This window comes from Aulonocara sp. 'chitande type north' Nkhata Bay, linkage group LG19 (genome assembly GCF_057382095.1).
Source record: "Aulonocara sp. 'chitande type north' Nkhata Bay isolate Kocher_YH1m ecotype deep benthic linkage group LG19, A_spYH_male_GT1.1, whole genome shotgun sequence".
Lineage (NCBI taxonomy): Eukaryota > Metazoa > Chordata > Actinopteri > Cichliformes > Cichlidae > Aulonocara > Aulonocara sp. 'chitande type north' Nkhata Bay.
In genome coordinates this window covers 18,565,275-18,590,430 of record NC_141362.1, presented here as the reverse complement: position 1 = coordinate 18,590,430, position 25,156 = coordinate 18,565,275, and the positions used below count along the sequence as shown (strand labels likewise).

The window sequence follows — 25,156 nt, the reverse complement described above, 5'->3', positions numbered from 1 at the left end:
TCCAGCTTGTCCGGGGGAATACCAAGGCGTTCCCAGGCCAGCCGAGAGATATAATCTCTCCAGCGTGTCCTGGGTCTGCCCCGGGGCCTCCTCCCGGTGGGACATGCCTGGAACACCTCGCCCAGGAGGCGCCCAGGGGGCATCCTTGCCAGATGCCCGAACCACCTCAGCTGGCTCCTTTCGATGTGGAGCAGCAGCTGCTCTACTCTAAGCCCCTCCCGGATGGCCGGACTTCTCACCCTATCTCTAAGGGAGAGGCCAGCCACCCTTCGGAGGAAGCTCATTTCCGCCGCTTGTATCCGCGATCTCGTTCTTTCGGTCACTACCCACAGCTCGTGGCCATAGGTGAGGGTAGGGACGTAGATCGACCGGTAAATTGAGAGCTTCGCTTTTACACTCAGCTCCCTCTTCACCATGACTGACCGGTGCAGCGTCCGCATTACTGCAGCCGCAGCCCCAATCCGTCTGTCGATCTCCAGCTCCCTTCTCCCATCACTCGCGAACAAGACCCCGAGATACTTGAACTCCTCCACTTGGGGCAGGAACTCATCCCCGACCCGGAGTGGGCACTCCACCCTTTTCCGGCTGAGAACCATGGCCTCAGATTTGGAGGTGCTGATCCTCATTCCCGCTGCGTTACACTCGGCTGCGAACCGCTCCAGTGCGAGCTGGAGGCCCTCACCCGATGAAGCCAACAGAACCACATCATCCGCAAAAATCAGAGATGAGATTCTGAGGCCACCAAAGCGAAAGCCCTCCGCCACTTGGCTGCGCCTAGAAATCCTGTCCATAAAAATTATGACCTTGTAGTACCATATCACCCTATTAGAGCACTCCGCTCTCGCTCTGCAGGCCTACTTGTTGTTCCTAGAGTATTTAAAAGTAGAATGGGAGGGAGAGCCTTCAGTTTTCAGGCCCCTCTTCTGTGGAACCAGCTTCCAGTTTGGATTCGGGAGACAGACACTATCTCTACTTTTAAGATTAGGCTTAAAACTTTCCTTTTTTCTAAAGCATATAGTTAGGGCTGGACCAGGTGACCCTGAATCCTCCCTTTGTTATGCTGCAATAGATGTAGGCTGCCGGGGGATTCCCATGATGCATTGAGTTTTTCCTTTCCAGTCACCTTTCTCACTCACTATGTATTAATAGACCTCTCTGCATTGAATCATATCTGTTATTAACCTCTGTCTCTCTTCCACAGCATGTCTTTATCCTGTCTTCCTTCTCTCACCCCAACCGGTCGCAGCAGATGGCCGCCCCTCCCTGAGCCTGGTTCTGCCGGAGGTTTCTTCCTGTTAAAAGGGAGTTTTTCCTTCCCACTGTCGCCAAAGTGCTTGCTCATAGGGGGTCATATGATTGTTGGGTTTTTCTCTGTATCTATGAAGCGCCTTGAGGCGACTTTTGTTGTGATTTGGCGCTATATAAATAAAATTGAATTGAATTGAATTGAATTCACAACTCAAAGTAAATTATCAATTTAGTATTATTTATCTCATAATTTTATTGAATCCTTAGTTTAGTATTTTAAGCCAACTTTCTTCTGATCGACTGGCTCTCACTATCATAAGATAGAACAGAAAATGGTTGGAACTAGTGAGTGTCCTTGACTCACTCCATAAATTAGGTGTTGAGAAGGAAAAACAAATTATGCCCACTTTAATGGATAGTCTATGTGTGCTACACAACTTCTGGGGCTGCATAGCAAAGATGGTGTTAAAAACATGTTTGCAATCCATTTTTTTGCTCCTAGCATAGATAAATAACAGAAGAAGAAGAAAGCTATAATGGGTGCACAATGCCAAAAGCTGGACTTTTCCCTCTAACGGCCACTTGAGGCTGGCTCCAAAAGTGAGTCAATGCCCAGACTTGCGTGTTTAAATGTCCAAATTTTGCAGCATGCAACACCAAATGCTTTAGATCTCTGACCAGTTTATATTTAGGCTTGAGCTACAACTGGTATGAAATTGTTACAAAATGGGAAATGGCAGATTACACGGTCACTCATCATTGAAATGATGCCATCCCTGGAATTTATTGTCTGCAAACATGGAAGCATTCAATTCATTGAGGATTCACCATCCAGTTTAATTTTGTCATTCATGGAAGTGGGAATACTGTGGAACTCATCTGGCAATTAGCATGGCTTGCTGAAGTATAAAAGAACATTAATCCAAAATTTCAACTTCTCTCATAAATACATAGGGGTAATTATTATTTTTTTTAAGTAACTTGCCCTCTGAAGTACATTTAGTCGAGCAAGTGTTACCAAGAACAAAGCACTTTTATTTTTAGCTATACAACCATAACCTGCATGTTATGGTTGCCAAAATTTTACAACAGCACAGTTTTTAAAACACCGTTCGTCTATCCTGGTCACCCCACACAGTGGGGTGACCAGGATAGATTTGTGGTCATTTTTGGGCAGCATACACAAAAAATACAGGACTATTTAATCCCCTAAACCACCCATGACTACAACATTTGGAATGCAGCTAGTGATGGAAAGGATATTTGGTGTATCCAACTGTTTTTCCTTATTTGTGAAAATAGGGTTTACAAATGTAGCATAATTTGAACTGTGTATTACTACCTGCGCAGAGGAAATGCCCTTCAAAACAAAGGGCAGTGCAAAGTTACATTCAAAAACTTAAAATATCTGCACCAAAATGCCCCCCCCCCTCCCTCTTTCAGTTATATGATGCATGGCCACAGCCAACCATGAACTAAGAGCTACCTCATACCTCCACCACTGGAAAAGACATCAATGCATTACCAGTCCAATAAATGGAGGGGGAAAAAAAACAAAAACAAAAAACAAACAAACCTCAAGATTTCATTCAGTGTTTATTTTTAACGAAATATACAGTTTTGTTCAGAACTCGTATACAAAATTTACACAAAAACATGAATAACTTAATCATAACAAAAAGAAACTTACAGACGAGTATAATGGAGTTTTATTACACCATGGAGCAACATTAGGAAGGAAACAATGAACAATGGCCCTAAATCTACCTAACTTGTTCTTAAGTAATCATTTTTTGCTAGAAATTCAGTCCACACACACACACACACACACACACACACACACACACACACACACACACACCAATGCTGCACTAACACATCTCAGAAAATGTGAAAAGAAAGAAAAATAAAAAGTGGCTCTGATGAAACACAAGAGAGGAAGCAGAACTTATTTCCTCATCTTCTTTCACCCAGTGTGAAAGAACTTTTCAGTGAGTCACATTCAACAGATGTTACAGTGATGTTCATCTACTGCTTCACAGTGGATTTAAAGCCATTTCAGGTGATGGCGGTCACCTGCAAGGCAGTTTTCATGTTTACATGAGGAAAACAAAACAAAACGTTTTAATGTGTATTTTATGAGTTTTTAATGAACTTTACTAAATTTAGTTGGCTTTAGATTTAAAGTAGCCCTTTGTGGCACTGGATCTCTGCCATTTTACCATTCGGAGTAATACTGTTTCAAGTTTGTGTGCCAGTTCACGTGCAAAAAAGGCAGAAATAATTAAGGCTGAGACGCATCAGACATCAACAACTGACAGGCCTGTGCAGGCACGGCTGAAACATGCGTCAAAGAGGATCGATCTGCTCCGAGTTAACCTTGGCTCCCTTTCACAAGTGGCACTTCAATCATTGACGGCAGTGCGAGCCCCCCGAAGGCAAACATGAGTAGCAAGGCCGCGTCCCAAGCCCGAGCCATGTTTGAGGCTACTGACGGGCCTTCAGCCAATATTTACATGGCAAATAAAAATCGTGTAAGAGTGGTAAGGAGGAATGTTTTTACTGTTAAAGGCTTGTTCCAGTCAGGCAGCGCCATCCCAAGTCAAAATACCAACTTTAGGAAGCAAATGCCTAAGGAGGCATCGAACAGATGTGCACAAAACCACAACACTGCCCCACAACTTCACAAGTTTGGAGTCTGTTCACAAAGACGTTTGTTCTAGGACGCATGTGTAGCAGAGTACAGTCATATCTGTTTCTTACAGTCAAAATAAATTGAAATCTCAGACACAGCAATAAGATTTGGCCCTTCATTTTTTTTAAGACATGCTTGGCTCAGATTATATAAAGAACAATGTGCACTGGGATGAACTTTGGTCTATCCTCACTTGGTGGAATTGTGCAACGGGAAACATAAACCCACGTAGCCACTGAATAAAAGCTACCCTTTCCTTCATTTGAATAAATATATTAAAAACCAAAACAAAACACCAATATGGTGATTATAAATACATGAAAATACAGGAAATCAGAAGAAATCCCATGTGAAAGTAGAAAAAAACAAAACAAAGAAATACTTGCTTCTTTGGACATGACAAAATGTTGCTTATAGTTTTTCCAAACCGTATAAAACAAAGAAACAGATCAGTCGTTAAATACTCCTGGGGTTATGTGTCACGTACTTTGCAGTTCAGATTCAGCAAGACAAAGAACACGTGCTCAAGAGTTTGATTTGAAATTTGATCTTGACTTCTCATGATCAGACCCCTTCAAAGTGCAATGCAACTTTCCTCTCAAACACTTCACATTACAATGCTTCACATGTGTTGCCTTCACGTGTCAGGAGTCTGTGTTTTCCTCCTTTGCATATTCCTCTACCAGTTTCTCGTACGAGTGGCTGTGTTCTGAACCGTCACTCGTGAAGACAGATCCTTCGGACTCGGAGCTTTGCTCCTCCTTGGAGTTCGTCTCAATGTTTTCGTCGCACGTGGTGATGGAGAGTTTTGCTTTAGAATCGTCGTCGTCGTCCTCGAGCTCCTCAGAGTTATTGCTGAGGAAGTTCTCCTCGTCGATAAAGGTGATGTTGGCATTTTGGAACATTAGAGAATGGTACTCCTTGGAGTCCCACGCCCTGTGACCGACTGATACACATTCTCTCTCTCCTCCATTCTCCAGATTCACATCCTTGTCAAGCTGGTTCTCAAACATTTGATCATGGTTTAGTTCTAGGTCACCCTCCACCTGATCTTCCTTTAGCAGTAAACCATTGTCTGAGCCCAGGAGGTAGTTCTTAGACTTAGAAAATGCAACAGTGACGCAGTCACTAAAGCTATAGCGCCTCTTTTGACGTGGCGAGCGGTCCAGGCTGAGGATGGTATGGCCGTTAAACATAGGAGCATCGGTGCAACTCTTCGAGCGACCGATCTCTTTAGAGTTACAGACCGTTTTGCTGCCATCTTTTTTGTTGCCAATCTGTTTAATCAGGTCATTGTAGCCTTCCTTCTTCTTGGACAAGAAGCTGAAAATGTTGACATCATTCAGAGTGGGAGGCGAAGTAGGGGAAACTTTGTTAGACTCTTTGTAGTGGCGGAGCTCTTCGAGAGATAGCTTGCGCAGCTTGCGGCGTTTCTTCAGGGCTTTGTGGGCTTCAATCACCATCCGAACTTTCCAGTTAAAGAACAAAGAAAGCCAGGCCAAGCCTAGATAAATCCAAACCTCCACAAAGTAACGATACAGAGGTGGATATTGTTTGTTTGGATCCACACCTGCATGGACAAAGAACAGTGTGAGTGATTTGCATTGAAGTTCAAGGTCATCAAGAGGCACCTTTTACTATACTAACTTAACAGTCTAAATTTTAGAAGCCAGCTTACCTGCCACCATGTCTCCAAATCCAATTGTGGTCAAGGTAACAAATGAGAAGTACAAGCCATCAATGTAACTCCAACCCTCCTGAGACATGAAGACTAAAGGCGGGAGGACTAAATGGATCAGGACACCCCAAAGAAGAAAGATAGCCGTGCAGGTAAACTGAGATTTCCTCTGGAGGGAAGAAAAAAAAAAGTTACTTCAGCTGAACAACAGATTAAAGTACTTTTCAAAGAAATTAAAGAAGGGAGTGAGGGGGAAAAAAAAAAAAAAAAGGAGTATCAGCATACCAGTGATAGGCCTTTTTTGGTTAAAAATAGGCCCAGGTGCTTGGCTCTACCGCCAAAAAACTTCCCCAGTTCACTGATCCAGGTAAGACACAAAGGCACACCAAACAGGCCATAGAAGATGCAAAACACACGTCCTGCTGATGTTTTCGGAGAAATGTTCCCATAGCCTTAAGAGAGAGAGAGAGAGAGAGAGAGAGAGGGGGGTAAAAAACAAACAAACAAAAAAACCCCCCAAAACAACCTCCATTGTATTATACAAATAAGTGGCTCATGATCAAATCTGCAAAACTATGCGGACTGACTACCGTCAGAGTTACAACATCTGATACTCCTGTTGGCTAATTTGTAAATAATTTGTTTTTCTGATTTATCTTTGAATTTACTTTTATTATCATTCCTAACAGCATGCTTACATTTGGACAACCTATTGGTTCCTGACTACTCCCTGAAATGTCCTGCGTTGTATAATCAGAAAACAAGAGGCCATTTAATGCAACATGCAAAGATAATTTAAGAGGATTTGAGAGTCCTACATTAGAGGTAAGCAAGTTATAAAAGACTCCAAGACGCCACTTGAGCATCTCTTACAATTTGAAGATAAGCACACTGTTGAAACGTATAAAAATGCATGATGTAATGTTACTTTCAAGCAATAAACAATTTTACTGTTCACATCTGAATGGATTGTAAGTTGCTCTGTTGCCTCCAAGAGCTTTTGGACTAAATTCTGTGTAATGGAATCCAAAGGATGTGAAGCTTTTAGGTTTGTTCCCAAGTGTCTCTTCCACTTACAGCTTTCAACAGTGAGCAACACTTCACTAATCACAAATGCGAACAAACATTCAGCTCCCGGGACAACACGAAGTCCTTAAAAGGACAACACTAAAAACATAGATTTTGCTAAAATGTTAGCTAGCATCTGCCCTACCAACTCAGCTGCCCATTTTCCAGTCACCAAAAGCTTGCTGGCTCACGATATCACCAGCAAAAGAAAAAGCATATCCGAGTGGAAACACTAGTTGACTAGTTTGCCAAATTACTTCAATATTTAACTCTACAGTACTGATTTTAGAAATCACGTAATGGCACAAAACAAAGAAAAGCAACTAAAACTGGCTTTCTACAGCAAACTGTTACCCATCAATCTGTTACTTGGCTACATAATCACAAAACCATCTGAGATCAGTAGCTTCACAATGTCCAAGTAAACTCTGCCGTCAATATGCTGATACTCGGCTCAGTCTCTAAGTGGTTGCATGACATACACTACAAACAGGACAGACTGTATATCTCATCGCTTTGACTGATACAAACGAGCACGATCTGGTGTCATTAATAACTGTCCTCTAAGTTTACACGGTGCTCCTTTAAGATTAAATTTGAGTGTAAATATAAAGACATTTAAAATATAAAAACCACCAAGAGCCCAGCTCTAAAGTGATCCTGCATCCGTTTTATAAATCCAGCTGTCAAACATCCAGAAGAACTTACCGATGGTGGTAATAACTGTAGCGGCAAAGATAACGGCATTTGGCCAGTTCCAGTTATTGAAAGTCTTATTGCCTGTTATTGTGACCCCTTGGCCTGCAGCATCTGACACCACCTGGGGACAATAAACATAGACTGTGCATGAGAAAAGGCTGGACTTTGTCTTAGAGAGAATTAAAGATAGAACAACAGATGGGTGCTATCAACTAGCATTTAGAAAACAGTCCACCGAGCTCAGTACAAGAACGCAGGAAGTGCATCCTGTGCAACCTGCGTTTCTTCTAGCACATCCTTCCTGTGATATGCTGACAGTATCTAGAGTACTACTGATGAGCTGAAACGTCACTCTGGCACCCTTGAGACTCATCTTTAACCTGAGGGCTTCTAAGTCTAAGCCTTTGCTTACTTTGGTAGAGAAACAGGAAGGCAAGCACTGCAAACCTAAACACCCATTTCATAATCGCATGATTATGCAGCATTAAAAAGATCAGGTAGTTTGAAAGCAGTTCTTTTGTTGGACTGTTTTTCCTTTTCCCAAGACCCAAAAACCCGGTTTAACCAAGTTATGTGTGGAATATGTCAGCCAACTCTTTCAATGACATTTTGAAATCCAGATGATGAGGCAAAAGGCGCTTAATCAATCATCCCCAACCATACGTGTCCATCCGCAACCACAACAAAAACTGAATTTTTCCTCCTGGGAATTAGCAAACACCCAACCATGTGTGCCGGGACAATGCACTACCCCACGCTCTCTCTCCCCGAGGGCTGAAAAGGGGGGGAAATGTGCAGGCGTTGGCAAAATTCACATAAGCCCTCAAGTCCTGAAAGATGCTTGGTTCTCTAATAATAACAGGCCTGTTACAGTTCTCCTCTGTAATTACCAGAACAAGGGGAGGCCAGTCTTTTGTCTTCTGAAACAACACAGTTGGACTGTTGGGCTTTAGGATGACAGCGGTGATGACCAAGTTTGTTTTCAATCCATGACTAGAAATTAAAGAGGAAAAACCTCAGTCGTTTGCTGTTCGCTTACGCACTTTTGCCAATCCTCCCAGCAACCCAGCACATCTAATGACTGCTTACATTTATATGCATGAGGTAAACTACTTATTGGCCATGTTGAGGCTTAAATTTTGCTTGTATAAAACTGATTACAGGAACTGCAACTGCATGTACCAGATGATCAGAGCAAGGATCTAACTTAGAGAATAATCTACCTGCATAAAAGAAAGAAAATGTAGTATTGTATCTAGGGATGGGTACCGGTGTCGCACCGGTTCTGACATAAACGGTAGTAACCAGACCGAAAAGCAGCGCACATTTCGGTGCTTTATTTCGGTGCTTTTTTTTTCCTGAGCTGTGATACACTTCTAGCCAATCATTTTACGTTTCCCAGGATAGTAGGCGGGGCCAGGTACGTACGTTCAGTTAGAGCAGAGCTACAGATTAAAAATGTCCAAGGCGAAGCGGTCAAAAGTCTGGTTGTACTTCACAGCAAAAGATGCAAACTCAGCAGCCTGCAACAAGTGCTTTAAGCTGATACTGTCAAAGGAGGTAACACCTCGAAACTGATGAAACACCTGGCGACGCATAGCGTTTTTTTTTTAAAAGCCGAGAAATCCGCCGTATTTGATAGCTTGCTGTGAGACCTCACACTGTGCACGTTGGGTGGGTTGCCAGTTATCAGACCCGGAGCAACATCCCCCAAAAACCCGAAGAATAGAGTCCTGGCCCCTAGCCCTGCCAGTGTAGCAGAAATGATGAGGATGATGATGCAGCAGCAGCCGTTCTTCTCTGCGTGAGTAGCTAAATGTTGTTCGTGTGTAATTTACGTTGAGTAGGCTAATCACGTTATTACATTAATGCATGTAAGGTGAACTAGCAAACATCATCATAGCTACATGCGGCTGTCCTCTTGTTTGATGGCAGATACTCCCTTCACCCTGGACAAAAAGGCTAAAATGACCAAAGAAAAAGTGGGAAACAGTTAAACATGAGAGGTTTTTGGACAAAGTTTGTGTTTTTTTTCCCCATTGTTTAAGCACTGCTTCCAGCCAAGAGTGATACCATATATGCCCCATAGCTGCAGAAAAGGCTAACATTGTTATCTTTTTACAAAAACAAAACAAAACAGCTGAACATGAGAGGTTTTTGGACAAAGTTTGTGTTCTCCATTCTTTAAGCACCGGTTCGAGCACCGTTTAAGCACCGGCACAGTTTCAAAAGTACCGATTTGGCACCGGTATCGGATAAAACCTAAACGATACCCATCCCTAATTGTATCAGACTCCTCTTGGTTAGAGGTAGGAAAAAGAGTTTAGGATCTAAGAGGATTTTTAGAATATGTGTCACAGATAAACAGGCTAATTGGCTGGATATAAACAATGTTTGGTCAAGTCTACGGTCAGCCTTTTTTTGGGCACGTATAAAAATATGCTAATTCCATCATCCTTTTTATTTTGCTGACCTTGAGTGGAGAGCTGTACACCTACACTCGCGTGCGACTACAGTGCGATCCATTTTTCTTTCACTTTTGTCCACTTTTTCCCCCACAATCAAAAGGATCCCTAAAAGTTTGAGGATTTTGAATTCTTGCATGCATTGCACATCCATGCTTGTGCAACATATCCCCAATCGCTGCACTGTCGGCAAAAAAAACTAGAAAGTTTTAACACATGTTAAAAAGCTATTACGCAAGCTGCCAGGGTGGAGAGATCTATGTACAGATCTCCTCTCTCGATGAACAAAACAGGTGGCACCGAAACCAGCAAGCTGAGGAACCTGAATAAGATGAAGGATGCTTTGCAGCCTCTAAATGAACAGATGGGAAAAACACATGGTATTAGCTAGCTTACCAGGCATGTGAATCATGTTAGAAAGTGTAACAGAGACTCCCACATAGGTGCTTTGTTCCACAGTACTACTCACTAATCTTTTCAAAGGCTGTGTCATAGAGTGTATTAAAAAAATGCACCTATTCAGCTGATCAACAAAGGTCTCTTTAACCTTATAAATTCTAGATACAGATATAACGTGTCATCTTCTAGATGATGACGACGACTCTCCAAGAATCTAATATGCGCAACAAACACAGCTCTAATCTGAGCAATGCACTTTTTAGACCTGAAAAACCTGTCTGGTTTTTGTTCTTTGTCAGACTTTGATAGCTTGGGCTGCTTTAATGCAGAGTGATGGCATTTCTAATAACACAGCTAACTTTCTGGAAATCATGGTGGATATTTAATCTCAAGATGAAGCAATAAATAATAAGCGATTCGTTCATTACTCTGAAACTGATGTGAACTCTTCACCTCATTCTCGCATTATACAGAAGATCTGAGGATGTTCATAGTCTGTCTGGCAGATATACATGGCTCAAGTTTAGCACATATAAAGCTACTGATTCACCTGAATGGAATGAGCACAGCAAAGGCTGACGCATGGAAGCAAGTACCACATACCTCCGGTGTATGTCAGTCAAATAGAAAATGTGATGACATCTAAAATTAAAGCAGACTGAAAATGCAAGTCTTCAAATTTCTTGTGTTTCCACAACTAAACTTTCTCTCGAACAAGCTCTGCAGAGCTAAAAGTCCGTGAAAGGTGAAAAGGTCAGCCAGAGGCCACCTCAGGTCACTAATGAGCATGAGGAATGAGCAAAAAGCACAAAAGTGTGTTTGTGTCAAAACGGGACCAAACAAGCTCAGGAGGAAGCTGTTAAACTGGCTTCATCACATGTCTGCCACTGTCCAAATAGTAGCTAAACCACACAGATTAAACTCCCACGGGGCAGCTTATTTTGCAAATAAAGTGATCACAGAATGTAAAGTTTATTTATAAAACGTTTATCTCTAAATGCACAAATTAAAAAAAAAAAAAAAAGAAAAAAAAAAAAAGGGTAAAATAAAAAGAAATTTGGCAAATCTTGTTAAGCAAACTACATTTTCCCCAATTTGCACACAGAGCACATGACAAATTAAATGAGGGAAAATGAATAAAATGCTGCTTTCAATAAAATGAACCACACAAAGACTTCATTTCATTACTGGACTATAACATTAATGACAGCAAGATGCTTGTAACTTTAAGCAGGTTTAACATGCTTTAACACCTCTCTATCATGATAAAGTTTTATGTGAGGAATTCTGAATGGCACACTTTTAGTTAGGTCGGAATCAAAGACTGCTTATTAATTAGAGAAAGAACAAACAAATTTAACTACTGTGGAGTTGGGCAATATCTTCAAATCTTCCAAATGGAGATCTGTGTGCGACCGCTCTCCCCACTGCCTCATTCACAAAATGAGAGAGAGAGGAAAATAAATAAAAAAAAAATCCAAAAAAAAAAAAATCCACCCCTTGCCAGAACTGTTTTCACATAAACAAACAAACAAAAACCCATGGCCCAGAATCAGCCCATGGACCATCCTAATCCAGCCCCCTGAACACCCAAAAGAAGGAGTGAAACAACTCTACCTCAATAAAAGAAAAGAAAAAGAAATGCAGCTTTATGTTAATGCATCTTGAGCTGATGGATGTAATAAGTCTGTATTCAACTCCATTTCAACTGAAAGTAGCCCAGTTATATGCAAACAAGCGCTTTCTGTAATGAGCAACCACACCTTGACTTTAATGACAGAACTATTGAAAGCATTAGAGTGCATCGTTTTACGTCACAATATACAAATAACTAACATTACCATTTGTGTCTCTCACGTAAAGTTCCCGGACCAATTATCTGTTTCACCAAAATTAGAGAAGAGCATAATTCTGTGTCTCACGTTTTCAGTGTGCCATTTTTTTTGTTTGTAATTCAGAGCTACAATCTTGTCCACTGAAAAGACAGAGATGAAATCTTTAAATATTTCAAATTACACTACTGTGTCACAAAAAAAAAAAAAAAAGTAAAAACAAACAACCCAGCCCAACACTAACACTCATCACACACACATCGCATGACAGAACACAGTTCACTCCTCTACTAAAAGCTCCTTTCATTTCTGTATAACTAACTGAAGGTTTACCACTCTGCTGCAGGACACAGATAACAAAAATAACAGTTAAGAAAAAAAAAAAAAAAAAACCCTCCACAATGACAAACTGTTATCAGGACGGCGGCAGCTCAACATGCCACTCCAGCTCTTCTGTGTTTTTCCACTTTCAGTACAACAGAAGCAAACAGCAGTGTACAAAAGCCCTTTCTGAGCTGCAATTAATGAAGAAACTGAAGCTCTTCTGTCTCATTATGTATTTATTCCTGAGGAAGAGGCAGATAAGCTGCAAACAAGGCATCTGAGTAACAGTACTGACATCTGACTGCATGTACGGTACTGCAACCAAAGATCCAAGCATGAGGAAAAACAACAACAACGTCTTCAAACTTTTTTAGGATAAATGAAGTAACAGTAAAGGGAAAAAAAGGACTATCCATCTTTTTCATGGATTTAATGAATGTATAAAAAGGGGAATAAAATTGTAAGCCAGTAAAAGTGAAAAGATTTTTATATCCAAGATGGTGAAATCAAGATTTGTGAGTGGTTGCTTTGAATTAGGTTGTTACCATCACATGAAGCAGGCTTGCTTTACTGACACCACAGTGCGTTCTTTATTATCCAATTTATTGAGTTTATTAGTATTTAAGTAAATTAAACCAGGCTCACTGAAGGTTCAGAGGAAACAGGCCTTATCTGGAGAGAGGCTGCACTGACCTAAATGCTGAATCAGCATGTACAGACACTGTATAGTATGTGCCGTTATCTGGATAAACGCTACAGATTATTTAATCCTTGCTTCAGCAGGGTTTCCCCATGCTATTACTGCACAACACAACCCTCAAACCTTAATGTACAAATTTCTGTTGAACTACTCTGCTTGCCCACATTTTCTTTCAGATATCCTGGTGAAACGGCAGGTTTTCATATTAAACATGGCCAAAGTTTTAAAAAAAAAAAAAAAAAAAAAAAAAAAAAAATTTGGTCCCACTGGCACCTCTGTCCATGTACACAAACAAACAGATCCCATTTCCACGAGATGTTATGATGCTGTGCTTCATTAGAGAATGAATACTGTATTTGTTAGAGCACTAGATAATCACATGTTTTGATTTTGTTTTTGAATGAGTCCGGACTCCATATTTTTGGCCCTAATGTTAGTCAACTACCAACTTTATGTCACACTTGAAAATGTACAAATATTTAAGACTCAAGGCTCCTTTAGATCAGTGTCTACAACTAATCATGTGCTCACCCATGATGGAGAACAATCCTGGCTTTAATTGGGACTCAGCTCAGTTTAACCTCCTGGAGACTAATGTATGAGTTTTGAAGAGCACCTAAAGGGAGTCACCGACACCCTACAGAAACTTACAGGGCCGCACCCTGTGATTTCTTCACTTTCCAAAATGAGGAACCAAGTCTTGGTTATCACAAGTCAGTGACCGGTGGACAACATTTCCAGGCACATGACAAAATAAGCTGTCCCCAAAAACAGAGAGCCACTTCTCTTTTCTGCTTCTTTTGAATTTCTTGCCAAACGCGTGAAAGCAGGACTGGGCGATATATCGAGTTTTTAAATATATCTTTATATTTTTATTTGAGATATAACAATATAGTTTAAATCGATAGTCTATGTTACGTCATAATTATACTTGTGGAGACGCAAGTTTGCTTCTCTTTCGTCTACTTTTGTCTCTCCCACACACGGGGGCTGCAAGGCCTAAAATCCTTTCATTTTCTCAAAAATCGACAGCGAGCCTTATGTATGAATTCTGGTTGTGCTTACTGACCTCGAACCGATTTTATGTGGTGCTCAGCAATCTGTCAAAAAATGTTTTAGTACAACTTTGGTAAGCTGCGAAGTCGCACCACTTGATGGATTGTCGGAGCATTACGGCTATCGTAGTCAGGAGCCTCGCGGAGTGATACGTACTGTGCTTCAACGTAATATTACTGTATTGTGTGCATATACGGACCACAAATGGCACCTGTAAGAGACATGGTTGCAAAGAGGATTTCAAACTCAAGGCTGTCAGTCACACAGTAGAACTTGGGAACAGAGCAGCTGCGAAATCGGTCTTTGTTATTATGCTCAGCGTCTTTTAGTTTAGATTTAACTGCACAGTTCTGAGTTTTTTGTTATGCACAAAAACATTATTTTATTTATGGAGCATTATTATTTAATAAATGCTGATAATTTATTTCTGAGTAATTTTTCTTTCATGTACATCTACACTGTATGTTAATAAAAGTGCCTGTGTGAGATCTGGGACACAGCTTTGACTAAGAACTCTTTTTGTTCTTACTTTATGGCTTTAAAAAATAAATATCAAGACAACGTATATCGTCCTACGTGAAAGCGCTAAAAACGTCTTGTTCAGACTCAAATTTCTTTCTTTAAAAGTTCAAAAAAAAAAAAAAAAGACACCCCCCCCCCCCCCAAACTAAAAATACCAATTTTCTTAGCAAGAAAAAGAGAGAAAAAAAACCAAACAAAAAAAAACAAAAACAAAAAACTTTCCATCAGAGACTCAAAAATACTTAAATCTTAAAATATATGTTAGTGAATTTGCTAGTGTGGATGGCTGTGTGCCTGCCAGTTTCTTTTAAAACTCGGACTCATCCATGGAGAGACTGCACTTTAAAGCACCAACTACACATGCATTCTTCAAGTGGACTTCAAAGAGTGACCACTGGTCTGGTTATCTGCAGTTTTCCATGTTTACAACAGAGCATAATCCCACCTTAGACTGAAGGTTAACCTGGCAACGCAGCAGATAATCAGAGGATACAAGCACTACAATTTGTATGTTTGTCTGGAGCCAGTCATTTGAAACAAACAAAAATCCTGTAATTCACTTGCATTTTCAGGAAGTGGACACCTTTTTCCAAGATCATTTAAAGTCATTTTACTGCAGAATTCTAACCACACAGAGTTTGAGTGGAGTGTTTTTTTTTTCCCCTTCTTTTTTTTTTTGGGGGGGGGGGGGGGGGGGGATTGTGGGGAGTCAGATTTATAGCGTCAGTTTATTTTACTCATGCCAATGGGAGTAACAACTGAGCTGTACCTCTTACCAAACTATTTAGGGGCTTCTGAGTAATGAAAGACTTCTAAAAACATGACTTAACACCAAAGCCGTTCCAGTCTGGATGATTTCATCTCAAGATAAATTTTCTTCCAAGAGATGTCACATACCTTAAAAATGGCTGACTTCTTGATTTTTTTTTTTCAGAAGGCTAAAAAGAAAAGGCCTAAAATTGTTACCTGTTGTGCTACATAGTACAGTTTGAAGTGATCGAGAAGCCATCTCAGTGTATATGATAGGCAGGATAATGATGACGTAACTGGTTAAAATCTGCAGACTGTACATAAAAGATGGATATAGCCACTGAGATGTAACCGACTGGTTTGAGAAGGCAGGTTTTGAAACATCGAGCTGAGGGTGACAAGTAAGGTGTGAACCTGCCTGGCAAACTAAAAGATATTCATATGGTAGCAAACTGTCAATCTCAAGTTAGCACTGTCATAAATCACATCCTCTTGACGATAATGTGATCTAAAATTAATATCACATCGTATTGCATAAGACTTCAAACTTGCAAGCCTGTAGATTCATTTAGCTAATTTTCTCAGACTTTTGTACAATATGATTTTTGTTTACACCCGTACGTTACCCCCTGGGTGGCCATTAAGAAGAATGCTGATTGACCACATTACGGCACTGGATTCATTTTGCAGACCAAGAATATGCATCACACTTTTTTAAAACTTTAACACTTATTTAATATTGTGTGCACAGGCCTCAGGGCTACACATGGAAATTGTACATCTTTTCTCTTACTAGATTAGTGTATAGTGGTGATGAAGAATACAACAAAATGTGCTTCTATTTGTGCCATAATTGCTTAAAGATAAAAACCAAACCCGAGCAAATAAAACACCACTTGCTGCAAATGCAGCTCAGAACACTTTTTACCTGCATGTGTAAATTTCAGCTCCTCCTCCTCTTGTTTATTCTGGGCTGTAACAGAAAGCACGCTGCTTCCACTTCTCTTATAACAGCTACTGCTTTCAGGAAACTTCAGTCGTTTTTGTGGGAGAGATAATGTTCACCCCCCCCCGCTGAACTTTTAGCAGCCTCTCAAGAGCCAACTTTGATGGGCCATAAAATCCAATCTGCAAACTGTGACCACTTCAAGGCTCCTGCAGTTAATAGTAAAACTCCTTGTTAATAAAACAGAACTTTTACAATAGTGTTACAGTCTCTCGTTAAGCTTGCTTACATTTGATTTAATCGTTAACGAGCTGGGCAGAGTTACCACAGTGGAAATCTAATAGAATCTGCTTCTTAAAAAAAATCTTGTTATTAAAATGACTGTAATGCTTTTGCAGCAGGTGTTTCAGCAAACAGCAACAGAGAAAACATAATACCACAAGAGGAGAACAACTGTCTGCGCAGCTGGGGGAACATGTCAATGTGACCCCCCACCCACACACACACACACACACACACACACACCATGTTGCCTAAGACTTCAGAGAGAAAACAGAAGCAGGAGTCATTTCTGCTGCAGCTGAGCAGCTACTAACACCAAATAAACTTCTCACTCTCAGCTGATTTATAGCAGCAGCTGCTGCTGAAAGGGAAACTGCCAAAATCTCTCAGCCATATTATTCTCAACTACATTCATATGCAGATTTGGCCGCTTCAGGGGTTTTGGCTGTTTGAGACTCTTTCAACTGCCCACAAAGAAGCAGAAGGAGGAGAGGGGGGGAGAATCCCCCCAATACTGGAAGGGGGGGGGGGGGGGGGGTAGAAACAGGTTGAGACATGTTCCAAGTGCAAAATGTGAGAAACAGGACCCAGATACCATCTAAATTTTCACCTCTGGCAGATGGTGAGGCTTCTCTCCTTTCTCTGATGCGTCCCAGAAAACAATGAATGCCTGGCCCAAATATGGGAGTATTCTGTGGCCTTTATTGATGCTCCCAACTCTGAAATAATCTGAGAGATTATATCGGCCACTTGTTGGGTGTGTTGGCACTCAGGATGCGTCAGGCCCTTCCACCCCTTTCCTGCACTGAAACAGAGCTGAAAGTGCCACAAGTAGCCTGAATATGTCCCAAATATGACTGCTATGGATTGTGATAAAGCATGTAATGATGATAAAACATACTTTGAGCATTCATTTTCACACAGCACAAATTCATTCACAGTTTAGCTCATCTAAAGTGTCAAGATGACAAAAGGAGAAGCTTTGGTCTTCAAGATCCTTCTAGAAGAAGTGCGTTTCTGCAGGTGATCCTTTGGAAGGACTTCTAATGCTGGGAGCATTGCATGCCAAGAAAAGGTGTCAGTTGGTGGCTTCAGCTCACCATCAACCCCTGCCCAGCTGCCTTGCTGTTCTCATGAGGAGCACGAGTTCAGTCTTATAACCCATGCTGAGCCAGCATGGGTTATTCCCAGTTTTGGGGGGCCCAAATGCAATTAATGAAAAATCCATTTTAATCGATGAAGTTGGATCTTTGGCTGATTCAAGGAAGCTAGAAAACTGCAAATACGGGCCAAACAGTTTGTTTCAGCACTCTTCTTCTCCAGTGTAGGACTTCCCTCCAAGTTCAGATTCAACAAATGGAAACCAAAAGGTCATAAAGCTCTGACAGTCAAAGTAAATGAACAAACAGCATTGCGTGGGGCAAACAAACAAAAAAATTACATGATTGTTGACATATTGTGGTCATTCCATGCTGACGGGGGAAACCACAGAGGTCAGTGGCCCCGGTTTTTTGGTAAAGAAACTGCCACTGTGACAAGAAAGTAAATGGAACAACAAGTACTGCAGATTTTAAGATCTGAGGTCACAGATTAGGACATCCACACCCACATAATCACTGCTTTAGATACACTGTCACGTTTACAAGTAATAAAATAATTATCCTAATCATTAGGCATGGACAACAGGACGCCAGCAAAGATAATAAGACGGTTTGATGATAATTATTACATGAGTTCTGGTCCTGTAAATTTTAAGATTGGGGGCATGTAAACAGTTAAAGCTAAGTTATCTCTCCTGCTAAGCTTTTTCCCTGCATCAATTTCTCGTGGAAATTTGTTGCTTTATGATTTATAAAGGACTAAAAATAGGCACCGTTTAGTAGTGAATTTATATATTAGTGAAACTGCCAGTCTGACAGCAGCTGGTTAATCAGGCCAGGAGGTTTGTGTCGTAAAAGCTTACAAACCAGCTGGGGCTCAATAAACACTCAAGTGTCCAGTGCCTTCCAGTAAAACTAAACAGGAAGTTATCTTCATGCAGCTGTGAAACACAGAATGAAACGTTTGAATGAAGATGTCCATACCTCCAATATTCTGTCCAAATCCCCCCCGGACAAGCACGGATATTTCTCCAATATTTTGTCCTTCTGGGCATTGTACTGCTTTACAGCCTGGTTCCAGTTGGGCTCCTCTAGCACCTGAAAAATGGCTGCCCCGATGGACAGGTAAAAAATGATGGCAGAGGTCAACAAGGGACCTTTATCTACCATACTTCTGCACAAAGGCTCGGAGAGCGCGCGGGACGGGGGAAAAAGACAGAGGGAGGGGGGGCAGATAAGAGCAGGAACCGAAACTATGCAGAGCTCATACTCTGCAAGTTTACCAAAAGTTTCCCAGAAAGACCAGCTGACAGCATCGGGCTCCGGACAGGGAAAGCTTTAAAAAAGCGCTTCAAAAAGCTCGTTGAGCGTGCGCGCGCGTGGAGCTGCAGGAGTAGTAATGTGTCCACGTGCGCAACCAGTGGTAAACTGAGCACTGAGAGCAGCAGACTGCAAATGAAGAACAACGGGACCGAGCACCGCCCACGAGTGAACCACTCTGAAATCCGCTTCCTTCTTTCCCTGTTTTCTTTTCCTACAGGTGCACTCCTGAACACCGTTTACACATCCAAACCTCTTTAAATCGCAGAAGCTTCAGTCAAAAAGAATGAAAATTTTTAAGAGATCACCAGAGCAGGGGCGTTTCCACGTTTTTTTTCGTCTTTTTTTGTAACAGGGTGGCCAAGAGCAAGGGAGGAAGGGGCCCCACAGGAAATTAGTGTGGAAAATTGGTGTAGAAAAAGTCTGGCTACGATTTTCAGGGTCGCCTGCAGGCCCAGGTCCTCACACAGATGGTTTTATTCAGTGTCAGGTTATTATGTATTTTATTTTATGTATTTAATGTCAATTTCATTGGCATTTCCTGTTTTCATTGTCCTACTTGTGGCAATGCCAATAGATACCTCATACATTGTATTGTGGTAAGCACCAAAACACCTAGAAGATTCAAACCCAGGGCCTTTCTGTTCCGGTTGCTTTGGACTCTGAATGTGGTACAATTCACAGTCGTGAAGTCAGCTTGTTCCGACAGTTATTATAGTAAACTAAGTAAAAGAAAATTGATTCAATTCAATTCAAAATTATGCTAAAAAATAACAATTAACCATTAATTAAAACCACACCGTGCACTTGCAAAACAAGCTAAATAAAATAGAAATAAACAGTTAATGTCTTAGTTTTAGAATTTCTGAATGGGATCAGATTCTTCAGGTTTTACTACATCCATCTACATATGACAGATGCACGCACTTTGCCTTCAAAATAAAAGTCCTCAATTGGTTTCAGCGTTAACATTGAAAAAGAGCCAGAATTCTAAATAATAATGTGTATAAGTAATAAGAAGAAGAAGTAAAAGAAAATAGCTCTTTAAACACAGTTAATGTGGCCTTTGTTATAACATTGTTTGGCTCACTATCTATGCCTACATTCCATCCAGTTAAAGATTACTTATTTAATCCATTTATACAGACAGTTTGGTAGGAATTTACATGGATAGAGTGATGTAATTGTCATGACAAGTTCAAGTTAAATAAGCTTTCTGTCACAATACCATAGACTTAAATATACATCCCAAACCTTTATAAAATACAGAAACTGATGAATGATCTCCCCCACAGGCTATCAATTTTGCAAAAGGGCAGTGTTTGAAATAGCTGATTTGTATTCCAGAACATGAATTTCCCATCCTTATTTTTATGCCATCTCCATGTGCACAAAATTTATTTTCCATTTTTTAAGCATTAAAAAAAGTCCGCATTTGGAGAGTGGTTGGGCTAGTGTTGGAGTGAGTTATTTAGCAACCGCAGACCCAACTTTTACACTTCATTTGAATTTTTTTAATCTGTCATTCATTAAAATATGTGACTCCGTTGCTTCATTTTTCAGCTCTGGAGATGCATGCTTGGCTCTAAAATCGAAGCCACAACCCCTAATGTGGGGTTTCTTCTTTCTAGTGTTGGTTATTCAATGTTATTTCTTTGCACCAGGGGCAAGAAAAGCATGAAATTTGTAGACGTCTTAAATGTGGTGTGCTATGGTTTAAAAGTGAGCTTCTCTCCTGCCTCGCTGTAAAACCAGAAGACTCTGGTTTTGGGAGGTTTTTTTTTTACTGCTGCTACAAAATTATCTTAAATCTGATGCACATTTTTACACCATGACTATGCCTATGTAGGCCTGTTTTGACACGTTTCAAATGTGCAGTCAGTTCTGGTTGAAATAAACTTTCTCAACTACTGAAAACAAAATGGGTCTGAATGCATCTTTGGCATACTGATGGTCTTTATTTGCAATTTTTCCAGGAGGTAACAGGACAGTCACCTCTAGGAAAAAGCGCCAGCACAGCGTAAAGACATAAAACGAGGACTCTGTCTTGCAACATGGAAAATTACTGTTTTGGAGTGAACCTAAATATTTTAAAGAAGGACGCTCTTGTGTATAATTATTTTAAGTGTGTGTTAATGTAAAATGTCAGTGACATTCTTTGACATGATGAAGGTGTTTTTTTCTGCTACTTATTACTATATTTTATTTCTTCGGTATAGAAATCAAACAGGTTAACACTTGCACTGCCAGCCTGCACAAAGCTGTGTAGCCAGCCAGATATTTCCCACACTTTCAAGTGTTATGCCATGAGAAAATGAGCTATGGATAGGTTTGCCAATCGTTTGGTGCAGCTCTGAGTACAACTGTTATGTTAGGAAACTTAATATGTCTCTAAAAATCTTTTTACTTTTTACTGCAGAAAGCAGAGCTCTAAAAACGTGTGTGTGAGTCAAGCAACCTAAAAATAAACTGAGTTTATACCTAACTTGTACTTGCTCGAGCATAAAACCAAACACACTCAAGGAAAAAAAAGCCTAAGGCTAGCAGTACATGACTGATCCTGATGCAATACCTGAAATTCATTCAAGCTGAACTCATATACTCAGTATAAGTTACAAACTTGTAGTGTTTTTACCACAAGCTCGGTAAGATCTGACCATCCCACAAACAGTGTTGATCTTGATTAAGAATTTCAGAGCTGCAGGTCATCCTAGTACGTTTTGAGCCTTCATTACTTAATCACAGTAAGAAACGAGTGCAGGAACTAACCACGTGAAATGTTCAGGGATCAAGGCGACATTTAGTTAGCCATCTCTTTTCAGTGACTTTGAAAAATGTCTTCAGAACTTGATTGATATGATGCAGTCACGTGAAAAACAAAGGACACCCCATGTTTCAAAAGCTTGTAGAACCACCTTTCATAGGAATAAACTGAAATAATCAATTTCTGTTTGGCTTTATAAGTCGCTCCCATCAGTTGGGGGGAATTTTGGCCTACTCTTCTTCTTGCATCAGTTTAATGTGGGCATTTGTTTTTTCACAGCTCTCTTAAGGTCACAACACTTCAGTTGGGTTCAGATCTGGACTATGGGCCATTTCAACACCTTAATTTATTTCTTTGTCAGCCATTCTGTTGTGGATTTGCTGTTGTGCTTGGTGTCATTGGCCCTCTATATACTTTGATATACAGCAGCGTTCGTGGTTGAATTGGTCGACCGAACATGCTCAGGTCAAACAAGCCCAGATCATCACCCTTCCACCATTGTGCTTGCTGACAGTTGGTATAATTTGTTTGTGCTGATATGCTGTGTTTGGTTTTTACCAGACATCTCCACTTTGGTCTTGTTTGTCCAAAGGAGATTTTTCCAGCAGTGTTGTGGTTTGTTTAGATATAACTTAAGCTATGCTGCCATGTTTTTGTGAAGAAAAGAGGCTTGCTCTTGCAAACCTTCCAAACAACTCATACTTGTTCGGTCTGTTTCTAATTGTACTGTCATAAAGTTTAACATTAAGATAGAATTAAGATAGAACTTTATTAATCCCTCGGGTGGGTTCCTCTGGGAAATTCGACTCGACATTAACACGCTAACTGAGACCTGCAGTCTGAGATGTATTCTTGGGCTGTTTGCAGTTTCTCTAAGTATTGCATGGCTCGACATTATGAATTTGCACATCCTCTTCTGTGGCATTGTGCTAAGATACACCTGAATACGCCAGACCAGAAATCTGCTGATTACTAATTAAGTATATCTGATTGGCAACACCTGGCTGCTGCTCTCTTAGTTCCCCATGCAAGCAGAAAGGGTTTACTTTTTTTTTCACAACTTTGTGCAGATATATGAAAATGTTCTTTTTTTTACAGGGTTACGTGTCATAAAAAATGTGAACACCAATTTTGTTTCTCAGCTTCACAGCTGCAAGCTGCATTTCTGAATGTTATAATGCATAAAATATTCTTTTTGGATCAGAAAACATACAAAACATCCAGGGTACCTTAACACCATTAAACTGATGCAGGCATACTACTGCAGCTCTGACATATTCCATGATATTGAACTTTAATTAGAAAAAGTCATAAAATTTTCATGTGACTATCTCCTGTGTTTCTGAAGTTATAAAGGCTCTATACTGTTAAAAAAAATACTACAAACACCCATATTTCAGTGGCCTTAATATAATGAAGGTAAAAGCTACTTTACCACAACACCCCAGCTAATTCTAAGAATCTCTCGCAGGAGCTTTATTCATATTTTGTTAATTTTACACGAAATAGCCCAGCAGTGATTTTGAAAAGTCTAATTGGTGTAATTTTTTCATCTTTCAACCTTTAAAACAAACTTCAGACTCACATATAATGATAATAAACCCTCCTATCTCTGTCTGATCGCCTGAAACAGAACAGACATACAGATAAGGGTTCCTTTGTTTGATCTTTGCTCCTCTCAGTATCAACAAAGAAAACAGAGAGCATCACTTGAGCAAACATTTAAGAAGTTCATATCTGGACACTGACACATGTTACCTTTAGCCTTCCAGTGACTGAGTGCGGTCATTAAGTCATTTTTTTCAGCAGTTTCTTTTTCACCTTCACTTCTTTATTTGCATGTCTGCCACATATTGTCCTGATTAACAGTATCTTTCCAAACACCCTGAGGACATACAGTATACAGGCCACACCTGTCAAACAGGTTCAGGTACTCAGTGGCTCATCTTCAGAGACACTTATACTACATAACTGTTTGTGTCTCTAGTGGATTTTTAAAAAAAAATTTTTTTATTTTTGAAGTGGTAAAATCTAAAAACCCAAATAAATGAAATGTCTTTATACCTTTGAAGGACATGATGGGAAACCTGCATGTTCTCTATAGAGAGGCAGAGGCAGCACGTTTTCTCATGTACAGTGGGATGCAAAAGTTTGGGCAACCTTGTTAATAGTCATTATTTTCCTGTATAAATCGTTGGTTGTTACAATAAAAAATGTCAGTTAAATATATCATATAGGAGACACACACAGTGATATTTGAGAAGTGAAATTAAGTTTATTGGATTTACAGAAAGCGTGCAATAATTGTTTAAACAAAATCAGGCAGGTGCATAAATTTGGGCACTGTTGTCATTTTATTGATTCCAAAAGCTTTACAACTAATTATTGGAACTCAAGTTGGCTTGGTAAGCTCAGCGACCCCTGACCTACATACACAGGTGAATCCAATAATGAGAAAGAGTATTTAGGGGGGTCAATTGTAAGTTTCCCTCCTCTTTTAATTTTCTCTGAAGAGTAGCAACACGGGGGTCTCAAAACAACTCTGAAATGCCCTGAAGACAAAGATTGTTCACCATCATGGTTTAGAGGGATACAGAAAATGGACTCAAAGATTTAAGCCGTCTGTTTCCACAGTTAGGAACATACTGAGAAAATGGAAGACCACAGGCTCAGTTCAAGTTAAGGCTCGAAGTGGCAGACCAAGAAAAATCTTGGATAGACAGAAGCGACGAATGGTGAGAACAGTCAGAGTCAACCCACAGACCAGCACCAAAGACCTACAACATCATCTTGCAGCAGATGGAGTCACTGTGCATCGTTCAACCATTCAGCGCACTTTACACAAGGAGATGCTGTATGCGAGAGTGATGCAGAGGAAGCCTTTTCTCCGCCCACAGCACAAACAGAGCCGCTTGAGGTTTGCTAAAGCACATTTGGACAAGCCAGCTTCATTCTGGAATAAGGTGCTGTGGACTGATGAAACTAAAATTGAGTTATTTGGGCATAACAAGGGGCGTTATGCATGGAGGAAAAAGAACACAGCATTCCAAGAACAACACCTGCTACCTACAGTAAAATATGGTGGTGGTTCCATCATGCTGTGGGGCTGTGTGGCCAGTGCAGGGACTGGGAATCTTGTCAAAGTTGAGGGACACATGGATTCCACTCAGTATCAGCAGATTCTGGAGACCAATGTCCAGGAATCAGTGACAAAGCTGAAGCTGTGCCAGGGCTGGATCTTTCAACAAGACAACGACCTGAAACACTGCTCAAAATCCACTAAGGCATTCATGCAGAGGAACAAGTAC

General features: G+C 40.5%; 1 protein-coding gene across 1 annotated transcript; it reads right to left on the bottom strand.

Moving 5' to 3' along the window:
• Window positions 1-2,819: 2,819 nt before the first annotated feature.
• kcnk5a (potassium channel, subfamily K, member 5a) lies at window positions 2,820-19,256 on the bottom strand. The gene is made up of 5 exons (XM_086275381.1): window positions 18,749-19,256; window positions 7,398-7,509; window positions 5,907-6,073; window positions 5,622-5,790; window positions 2,820-5,513 (listed from the first exon to the last, which is right to left on the bottom strand). The coding sequence occupies exons 1-5, from the start codon at window positions 18,932-18,934 to the stop codon at window positions 4,588-4,590; spliced, it is 1,560 nt and encodes a 519-aa protein (XP_086131507.1). The 5' UTR covers window positions 18,935-19,256; the 3' UTR covers window positions 2,820-4,587.
• Between the last annotated feature and the right edge of the window lie 5,900 nt (window positions 19,257-25,156).